At 38.8% G+C, this 10,893-nt stretch overlaps 1 protein-coding gene across 4 annotated transcripts; it reads right to left on the bottom strand.

Annotated features, from left to right (window-relative positions):
- Nucleotides 1–453: 453 nt before the first annotated feature.
- LOC130435163 (uncharacterized) lies at nucleotides 454–10,526 on the bottom strand. 4 transcript variants are annotated; one of them, XM_056765532.1, is made up of 7 exons: nucleotides 10,171–10,526; nucleotides 6,409–9,082; nucleotides 5,486–6,278; nucleotides 5,177–5,326; nucleotides 4,859–5,020; nucleotides 2,117–2,206; nucleotides 454–1,584 (listed from the first exon to the last, which is right to left on the bottom strand). In XM_056765532.1, exons 3-7 carry the CDS (start codon nucleotides 6,260–6,262, stop codon nucleotides 1,255–1,257), a joined length of 1,509 nt encoding a protein of 502 aa, XP_056621510.1. In that variant the 5' UTR covers nucleotides 6,263–6,278; nucleotides 6,409–9,082; nucleotides 10,171–10,526; the 3' UTR covers nucleotides 454–1,254. The 4 variants fall into 4 exon arrangements, with proteins under 4 accessions (XP_056621510.1, XP_056621511.1, XP_056621509.1 ...); XM_056765533.1 differs by having other exon boundaries at nucleotides 9,034–9,082; XM_056765531.1 differs by lacking the exons at nucleotides 454–1,584; nucleotides 2,117–2,206; nucleotides 4,859–5,020; nucleotides 5,177–5,326; nucleotides 5,486–6,278 and having other exon boundaries at nucleotides 6,414–9,082; nucleotides 9,663–10,526.
- Nucleotides 10,527–10,893: the final 367 nt, after the last annotated feature.

The raw sequence follows: 10,893 nt of genomic DNA, 5'->3' as shown, positions 1-10,893 counted from the left end.
AAGCAGCTGCCTCAAAATTTCAAGTAAAAACAAAATGGATTAATGAATTGTTTTAACTCATTATTTTAAGTGTTGTTAAACTGTGAATTGCCTTCTGTGAGTCAACATGACTATACCATTATTGTTGTTTCAACTTTGCTATGCAAGTTCAAAATAAAGTGAACTCATTAATGAGCATTCTGTTCACTTATCCCCATTAGTGGGTTCAACTTAGTCATTTAAATTAAGTAATGTCTTTGAATTAGGGTATCAAGTTAAGATGATCTAAAAGAACGTCTTGTTTTAACTTAACAATTAATTCTAAAAACACAAATTTGAGTACAAAAGTTTTTTTTTATTAAAACCAATGTTAAGCCAATACAAGCTATACATAAACACTTCAATCATGAAATCATCTCAAAATTGTAATCAATACCAAACTTCAGTTGGGTGTGGGTCACATAATTAGGCTAAGATAAATAGAAGGGTTTCGTGTGAGCTTACACTATGAGGGGGTATCCCAAGCAGACTCCACAAGTATTTCTCAGTGTGTGTATAGAAGGTGGATGATGGGAAGTGTTTCCTGCAGTTGTCTGCAGTGCCTGTTGTCAACCAAGAAGTTGGTCATGCTGAATCTAGGCTAGATAGACCAATAGACACATACAGCAGTATAGATATCTATATTCAGCACCTCCAAAAAAAATAAAATCACTGCCTGTCATCTAAGTTGTTTATCATTGTTATTGTTGTGTGACCTAATGAGGTTAAGTTGACTGATGATTACTGCAGTAAACATCTCACCTTCTATATGCACGTGCACACCCCTCTGCTTGTCATATGCCCATTAGGTCACCCAAAGCTGTACTGAACACTATTCATATTAAACCAAAAGAAAATAAATTCTTTTAAAAGCATTAGCTTTTTTCCTTACAACACTGAAATATTGAACAGGTTTTAAATGTAAACATTTAAAAAACCTTAAAAACATTAATCTCACAGATCAAGCTAACTTATACCAAAAGCTGTGCTGAACCCCAAACACAAACAAATCTAAAACTTCAGACTGCAGCTGGTTGTTTACAAATATTTGAAACTTGAATACAGTATACTTTTGACCCCATTATTTGAACAATATTCAGAATTAAATGTTTTCAGTCCAACAAAAAAAAAATCAGGGCTCCTCTCCTGTTTGCTTAAGTGCTTTTGCCTTCAAATTTGGAACGCATGTCAACAGAAAAAAATGAATTCCAATCCTATTCTCAGGTGGGGCATGGTTTACAAATTATATCTCAGGAGCTTGTTTCGGATGCCGTGGACTCTGGCAGAGGCTTGATCTGGTTTGATCTTCATCACTACCCTCTGAAGGAACTCAAAGGAATACTTCATGGCTCGTGGATACTCAAGGTTAACGCAGTAGATGATCCCCAAAAGCATGGCAAAGCTGGATGGCACATCCTTGAAGTTGTGAAGCACAACAGTCTCCTCAACCACAACTGCCACATTGAAGACCTCACGTGGAAAGGCATCCTGGTTGTCACCTTCATGGCCTATCAACAGGCCAAGTTGCATCCCCTCCATGGCTGCAGCCAGAGTCTCACCATGGGCCTTGAAAAGCAGAAAAAAAAAAATAGTGTGAATGTTTGGGTCAAGATGTACATGCTCTGCAAAGCTATTTAAGTCTCAGTGATCATAAACCTTGTTTTCAGGCTAATAAAATAGTCTTCTTGGGCTTTCAGTTGTGAGTGTGCATGTTTGTAGGTGCAATATTGGAACGTTACTGCAAGGGTGAAAACTTCAGTGTCCTCTCAGATCTGGGAAAGTGTATGTTGCACTGGGTCCTCTCCCCATCACTATTCTACCCCTCCTTTCTCCTCCCCCAACATTGCTCTACCCCTCCCTCCTCCCATCACCACTATTCCACCCAACCCTCGTCCTCCCCATCACTATTCTGCCCCTCACTTCTCCTTGCATCATCACCATTTTGCTGCCACAGGACTTTATCAACACCCATGAGTGTATCTAATGCAATCTCTTTGTTAAAGGTTGTCTGTGTGTGTGTGTGTGTGTGCGCACAAGTGTATATGTGGGTGGGTACGTTCATTTATAGGCTGTTATGCATGACAGAAAAAGGTCTTACGTCACACATCCTGATGATGTCTGATGGCTCTTCTCTTAGATAGTGTGGCAGACCCAGCAGAGCAGCAATCCTTCTCCTGTCGTTTGTGTCCTACAAGACAAAAATAAGCAGTGTTGAGATTTTATTGCAAACATCTGAATCCGTGTATCATTCGTTCTTTTCATATTCAATTGAGATTCCAAAATCTGAAAATTAAAAAACGGTTTGTTATTTCGTTATTCGTTTATAAATGTGATACCAAAAAACAAATAACGGGTCATTTTTCGTACTTTTGATTTAATGCTCAGATCAAAAATGGGAAATGAAACAAAGGGGACACGACAGATTTTGATTTTGAGATTGAATTTGTTCGATTTGGGTAAGCCGGAAGTTATCTTCGTGTGTGTATGTGTTGCAGTTAAAAGAAGCCTGAAAACCCTCAATCTTGCAGTGATTGACTAAGAATCCGTGTATCATTCGTTCTTTTCATATTCAATTGAGATTCCAAAATCGGAAAATTAAAAAACGGTTTGTTATTTCGTTATTCGTTTATAAATGTGATACCAAAAAACAAATAACGGGTCATTTTTCGTACTTTTGATTTAATGCTCAGATCAAAAATAGGAAATGAAATAAAGGGGACACGACAGATTTTGATTTTGAGATTTAATTTGTTCGATTTGGGTAAACCGGAAGTTATCTTCGTGTGTATGTGTTGCACTTGGAAGTTTGCCGCATTTGCAAAAAGTTAAAAGAAGCCTGAAAATCCTCAATCTTGCAGTGATTGACTAAGTAATTGTTTTTGTAATTTCGTATCGACACCATGGCCGTACTGGAATCATATGCTGATTTAATTAAAGACTTATTTGAAACTGTCAAGACACATAAAGAGATGTCAACTACGCTGCAGAAGATGGGTATCCAGCGAAGTTCTGCTACAAAATGCTACAATAAAAATATCTGCTTTTTGGCTAGATGTTAGTCATGAATACTGGGTATAACTCCAATGTAGAACGTCTAACGCACCCTCAAAGAACTCGAGATATGGCACCCCAAATTGTCCAATAACCCAAAAATGCTACAGTAAAACTGTTTTCTTGCATGACGGTAGACATCAAGACAAGGTGTAACCTAGCGGTGGAACTTTTAACGCACCATCAAAGACATACTTGTACAAAAACACAGTTCTGTGTCAAAGTTTACTTAAATATATATACATGTAACTACATAGCAGTAATATAATGTGTGTATAATGCACTGGCTAAGACCAACAAGAGTATAATAAATTGTATAAGAACAATGGATCAGTAAAAAAATAGAATAAGCTTTATTTTCAAATTGTGCACACAAAGACAAGCAACGTGTTGTGGTTTCAGGAGCTCAGAATGAAAAAATACAGTATAGACAAACAAAGGAAATAGAAAAAATAAATATATAGAATAAAAACAGTTAATTATAGATATGCAAAGTATAACAAAACGGTGTATACTATGTTTTTTTTACAAATATACACGTAAATTACTCATGCATAAACCGTACTGCATGTTCTGCACCAGAATATTGCACTTTCAAACATGTAGGTACTTTTGGATTCGATTAATATTCATGGTGGACATAGGCTGCCTAAAAAAACTGTTCGATCAAAGTAATATAGAGAATGTTAAGGGGAGTGGGTGATGGAGGTTCCACGTGAAGTTCACGGTCATCTCAAGGGGCATTCAGCAGGTCATGACTTAGACAGCGAGCAGTAGCCCATCCTCTGTGCACTCTCTCTCACACACGCACGCAGGCAGGCACAGACACACGCCAACAGACACACACACACGCGCGCGCACACAGAAACACACACACAAAAAAGTTTTTATTTTAAAAACGTAAAAGAAGAGAAACGCGAGATGGTCCCTAAGAAGCTAAGCGTGAATAAGAAACTGCGAATAAGAAGCTGGATTCAGCCTCGTCTCATTTCAGAACTTCGCTGGATACCCATCTTCTGCAGCGTAGTGGAAATCTCTTTATGTGTCCTGACAGTTTCAAATAAGTCTTTAATTAAATCAGCATATGATTCCAGTGCGGCCATGGTGTCGATACGAAATTAAAAAAAAAAAAAAAAACACGCCAACAGACACACACACACGCGCGCGCACACAGAAACACACACACAAAAAAGTTTTTATTTTAAAAACGTAAAAGAAGAGAAACGCGAGATGGTCCCTAAGAAGCTAAGCGTGAATAAGAAACTGCGAATAAGAAGCTGGATTCAGCCTCGTCTCATTTCAGAACTTCGCTGGATACCCATCTTCTGCAGCGTAGTGGAAATCTCTTTATGTGTCCTGACAGTTTCAAATAAGTCTTTAATTAAATCAGCATATGATTCCAGTGCGGCCATGGTGTCGATACGAAATTACAAAAAAAATTACTTAGTCAATCACTGCAAGATTGAGGGTTTTCAGGCTTCTTTTAACTGCAACACATACACACACGAAGATAACTTCCGGCTTACCCAAATCGAACAAATTCAATCTCAAAATCAAAATCTGTCGTGTCCCCTTTGTTTCATTTCCCATTTTTGATCTGAGCATTAAATCAAAAGTACGAAAAATGACCCGTTATTTGTTTTTTGGTATCACATTTATAAACGAATAACGAAATAACAAACCGTTTTTTAATTTTCCGATTTTGGAATCTCAATTGAATATGAAAAGAACGAATGATACACGGATTCATCTGGTGCCCAATTTTACAATTCTCAGCTCGTCTACTCACATCTTTCTTCAGACAGTCCAAAATGGCTTTCAGTGCAGGCATCTTTGCCGACTTGGTCGCAGCTTCGTACACTTCCAGCAGTCGTGGTGCCAGGTCGTCAAGTCCATCGAGGAACGACTCGAGAAGGTCTATGCTTACGACTCTTTTGAACTCTGTCCGAACCTGAGAAGACAAAAAGGTTAAGAAATTAGAGAAAAGATTTTCAAAGCATAGAGTCATAATTTAGTAAGCTAAGGTTGTCTGTTGTCAAAGGCTTTCATCCACTCAGTAATACCAAAGTCTCTTTAATCATAGGCTGAGTGTTGTCTATTGTTATACCTGTCTCTCACAGAACATGGCCGGCCATCTAGCTATGACATCCCCAATGAGAGGTTGATCCCCTACGATCTCCTTTCTGCGCTTGGAGAACGTGGCAGACATCAGCTCATCTATCTGCTGGTGATCTGGGTCTTTTTTGAGCACTTCCACCTGAATTGGATTGCACAAGCGCAAAGGACACATAAGACAAAATAGTAGGCTTCACAGACACAAAAGCAAAGTGTAGGTAGTTAGTATAACATAGGCAGGTATGTATGCAGTAATATTAGACAGGTATGATGTGTATGTGCATGTGTGTGTATGATGTACCTCCATCAACATCCGCTTTTCTTCCATGTCTTCATCACTTAGTCCTTCAGGGGGATCTGGACAGAAGTGGACCTCGCCCTTCTTTGACTTCTTCATACGTGGTCCCTTGGCTTCTTCTCCTTTTCTTTTGTTGACCCTCACCTCTGGGCATCCAGCTGCACTTAACTTCTGTCGATAGTTTCCGAGCTTAAACTTCAGGCTGTGGAACCAGCCGTACCAACCCTTTCCAGACCCTGGCTCTTTTAGACTGGGATGCTTCTCCACAAGCGCTTTCGCAACATTCTCATAGTGTTGCCTCTCAGGATAAGGACTAATCTTTGACATGCTGTCTGCAAGTGTGTCCAGGATATCAGTTTTCATACCTTTAGGAATCGCCAGCACAGATCCATCTTTTGCATATCTTCCATTTGCTTCTTGCAGCGTGAGTTCAACATCATGCGAGAACTCTGGAATCGGGAAGGGCTCAGGCCAGTGCTGGGAGTCAGATTCCCCACTACTGAGAGATGGAAGGCTGGCTGAATCCAATGTGGAATCCGAGCAAGCTGCATCAGCTGTGAACAACACTTTCAATGTTGCTCTCTCCTCAGGAAGGTCTCGGATGTCGGTCAAATTGGTCAGCTGATCCTTGAACGCAGGGTCCTCAAATTGTAAAATAAATCCACCTCTCAGGCCAAGGTTTGCACGCAACACCTGGCACAGTGCATCAACACTAGGGGGGGTGATTTCGATGGAAAGGCGCCTGATATCCATATCAGAGAGGACAACTCGCAGCAGCATCGTGGATCACTTCGGCCTGAAATTGGAGAAGAAAAAAGGATTAATTCATTGTATACATACAAACAAATTGTTACTACAGAAACGATTTGGAAAACACTTCAAGAGGGTTAATTCTTTTGGATCAGGGTAGAAATACACAAACTTACAGCAGCCTTAATTCAGCAAGAATGTTCTAGGAGTGGTTAACAGGCGACCCTGGACAAGGTATGACACAAGTGGCATGTAGTCATTGAGATCCTCTGGTTTCACCAAGAGACACTCAGCAGGACTTTTCTTCACAAGATGGTAACTCCTCAAATGCTCCACATAGTAAGTTGAAAAAGGTTCAACGAAGAAACAAACATGACCATCCAGCACAATGCATATTTCCAAAATCCTTCCGAAGTTGGGTAGTCCACTTGTACTTCCAACAGAAAGTATCATTCCCTTTGAATACTGCGTTCCATTTAAGAAGACATTAGGGGTCAGTCCAACTGTGTCAACATCACTGAATCTATTCAAGATTGCTAGTCTAAGACCACCATCTAAGACTCCCAGGCACACATCAGTCACTTTTGCTGTCTCAATCTCAGGCTTGAAAATGCTGGGCATTTCAAGATAATATGCAAGCATAAATTGGTGTCTTGAGGCAAGGGTAAGCAGAATATTTTTAAAGTTATTGGCATCACGCACTACCTTCTTAAAGAAAGAATGCTTAGCCTCAAACCTGATTGTCCAACACTCTATTAAGGGTCCAAATCTTTGAATAAGGCAAGGATAATGTTCAATAAAGTGATGTTTGGGGCGCAATTTGTAATCCGGGAAAACTGTCAGTAGCAACTGTCTATGATCCGATATTTTGGACTGCAAATAACACAGCGAGTCTTCAGTGTGATATGGAGTCGCTAAGAGCTCAACCAAGTCTTTCAGCTCAAGGATTACTTCCCATGTTTGATTCCCTTCTGGAACACGGTGGCCGATGATGAGGGTAAGGAAACGCACAAGACTCCAATTTTCGTGGCCGTTACCACCTACAGTTCCACTCTTTTTAAAAGTTGAAAGAATTTTCTGAGGACAATTTCTCTTATCCGAGAATTTAAAAGGGAAGCTCTGTATTTCACTATTAAGCTCTTCTAATGTGAAATACTTCTTTGAAATCAAATCTGCAAGGCACAGACTTAGTTCTACAGGCACAATCCCTTCCAGCACATCGTGTAAAAAATCAGGTGGAAAGCCTGTGCATGTGTGAAAACCTGTCAGGCTGTTGAGAGGGCAGTCTCGTTTCACACCATCAACAGATGCAAGGTCCGTCTGCTTCAAGACATTTACAGCTTCATCAAATGATTCTGGTGACCTTAAAACAAAGTTCCCAGTTCTAACATCACACGTTTGTATGTCTCGACGACTAGCTAGACAAAACCTACAGAACTTCTCAACATTGAAAGACTCTTGGAATCCACCTAAGGAATGTGCTGCCAAGTTGTCAGCAGCAACGAACAAGATGGTGCCTTTAACATTACACCCTAGTTTCTCTACAAACACACCTACTGTTTCAAGACATTTAATATCTTCAATCAGTGGCTTCAAAACACGATCATAACCATAAATCCTGACATGCTCAGCCTTGCACAGTAAAGCAAGGTAGATTGACGACAATGTTGACTTGTATCTAGAGGGTAAATTGCCAATAACCCAATACACACCACAGATTTTATGTTTTTTTTTTGATGTGCCCAAGGGATTGCAGATTTCAAAGTCATCAATATACAAAGTAATAGCTACACTTAGTTCTTGACCTGAGAGGATTCCATTCGATTTATAGAAGTCACCATCCAGAAAAGACTTGTAGTAGCCAGACTGTTCAACAGGTTTGTTTTTCCCCAGTGCTTGCAGTACCTCTTCTTTTTTAAGAAGATCTGAAAGTAACTTTAGAATAGGGATATAGATAACAGTATGAAACTTTTCTTGTCTGTTCAAAAGATATTCGACAGGTTCAATGACACTAAAGTTCTTTTTGTAATATAACTGTCTTTTGTAGTCTGTGCCTAAAGATCCTTCTCTTGAAAGGAAATTAAGTGGGTTAGCACTTTGAAATAATTCGGTCAAGGATGTCAAACATTCCTCAGATGTGCAATTATGCTTCTCCAAAACATTCTCAATTGACTCCCTAGTTATTTGTCCAGCACATTTTCCAATATCAAACAAATCATCCACAATTTCTTGAATCGCAGACTTTGACACATGAAGGACGGCTTGCAGTCGAAGGAAAAGGGATGCAATTCTGCGCTCAACTGACTTCTGTGTAGGCTGAGAGTCAGGTTCAGTCACTGAAACATCTGGTGACTCTAAATCAAAGTTATCCTGTTCATCATTGACAGAAGCTTGACTTTGACAATGGATAATAAGTTCAGGTTTGAAATTATTGAATGTAGAAGGCTGATGATATCGGCTTCTGTGAGCAGTAAAAGTTGAGGCTACTCTAGATGTAAAACAGCACCCCACAAATGGGCAATTCACAGTCTCTCTTTTTATCAAATGTCTCTTTAAATGAAGAAAATAATGTTTGATATTGCTTGGCGCTGAAAAAGTACAAAGTTCACAACGAAGTCTAGCAATGGGACTGGTTCCTTGTTTGTGGTCCGTCAAATGTTTTAAAAGTTCCACATGGGATTGAAAGACGGTAAGACAATTCGGGTAAATACAACTAAAACCTGTTCTTCCACGTCCATGCTTGTCCTTGTAATGATTCACTATAGTCTTTTCAATGTATGAGGAAAAATTGCAAAACTTACAAGTCCACTTCATCAAATGAGTAGCTGAGCCTGGTAAATCATAAAACACCTGAAACACACAAAACAGAAAAAAAAGTTTTAGCTGCCAAGTGATGTGAATTGCAAAAATGAACAAGAGCACATTTCTAATTAAGTCTAACTAACAAATTGGATATATGAATTGTTGGATTGCTCTTTAGCACTAGCTAACGCGACCGATGTTATGTAATAAATATAAAGTTCAAAAGAACAGCATTTATATAAAATAGAACTAACAATATAAGTGTCTTTACTGTAACTTTTGATCTGTTTAACTCATCCTTGATGAATAAAAGTATGATACATCTTATTTCTTTCCCCCAAAAATAAAATAAAAATTCTTACTGACACCAAACTTTTGAACGGTAGTGTTTAATGTTACAAAAGCTTTAGATTTCAGATAAATGCTGGAAGATTTCAGATAACGCTTTATCAACCGTCTCTGACTAAACTGCTAGTTTTCTAGCTAACGTTAACGGTCGCTGAAACGTGCCTCGCTTAAATGACATCACAGTTGTTGCACATATCAAAAGGTAATGATAGCTAACGTTAATCAAGTTATTGGTTTCATCAACGCACATTCTTAATATCTACAAAACACTAACACTTACCAATGGCGAACTTGTTCATGCCAACAAGACTCGTCTTATCTAACGGGAAAATGAGGCACCCGGCCGATTGAAGTTCGTTTGCTTGCGCGTAAATTTGTTCTTCTCGAGGCCTGGCTTCGTCGGTACGTTAGTCCCCCGCACATGCGCCAAGAGCCGTCCTCCACTCAATCTGATCATTTTAACTCATTCTTGATGAATAAAAGTATTGATTTATTTTATTTCTTTCCCCAAAAATAAAATAAAAATCCTTACTGACCCAAACTTTTGAACGGTAGTGTTTAATGTTACAAAAGCTTTAGATTTCAGATAAATGCTGGTAGATTTCAGATAACGCTTTATCAACCGTCTCTGACTGAACTAAAAGACTGAACTGCTAGTTTTCTAGCTAACGTTAACGGTCGCTGAAACGTGCCTTGCTTAAATGACATCACAGTTGTAGCACAGCACATACCACGTTATTGGTTTCATCAATGCACATTCTTAATATCTACAAAACACAAACACTTACCAATAGCGAACTTGTTCATGCCAACACGACTCGTCTTATCTGACGGGAAAAATGAGGCACCAGGCCGATTGAAGTTCGTTTGCTTGTTGGCGCGTAAATTTGTTAGTCTGTAGTCCCCCGCACATGCGCAAAGAGCTGTCCTCCACTCAATACAACACGCCAAAGACTTGTAGCCCACTCAATTTAAAATGGCAAGTTCATTCAAACACCTGGAATTTGTGATTCATTGAAGTAACTTATGAACCTAAATTGGAAGATTGAAAACTCAAACAATTGAGTTGAAATTTCATAACACATTATTTTATGTCTGAGTTAATGACATATATAAGTTATCATAACTTTTTGATCAGATCATTTTTTACAGTGAGGCTGCATTTTTATGATGTCATCACGTAGACTTCTTACAAAGTAATTTGCAATATTTTGAAACTACAAAAATACAAACACTAAAGAATTTTGATACAAAACATGAAGCCATTTTCATCAACACAATCAACACTGTTCAAATGTACAGTTTACTTTGAGTCAAATTGTAATAGACGTTTTGAGTGAAAGGCATGCTAAACAACGCCCACATTATATGTTCGCATTTCCGTATTCATTAAGTGAATCAAGAGTTCCCTGAATGTATGATGCAAAGTACTGAAACTCTCTAAACTGTTGAAACTCTAAACAAACTTTTAGTTAAAAAAATCATATCCTGGAGGTGTTTTCAGATTTAAG

This window comes from Triplophysa dalaica, chromosome 14 (genome assembly GCF_015846415.1).
Source record: "Triplophysa dalaica isolate WHDGS20190420 chromosome 14, ASM1584641v1, whole genome shotgun sequence".
Taxonomy (NCBI): Eukaryota; Metazoa; Chordata; class Actinopteri; order Cypriniformes; family Nemacheilidae; genus Triplophysa; species Triplophysa dalaica.
This window is presented reverse-complemented; position numbering and strand designations above follow the sequence as displayed.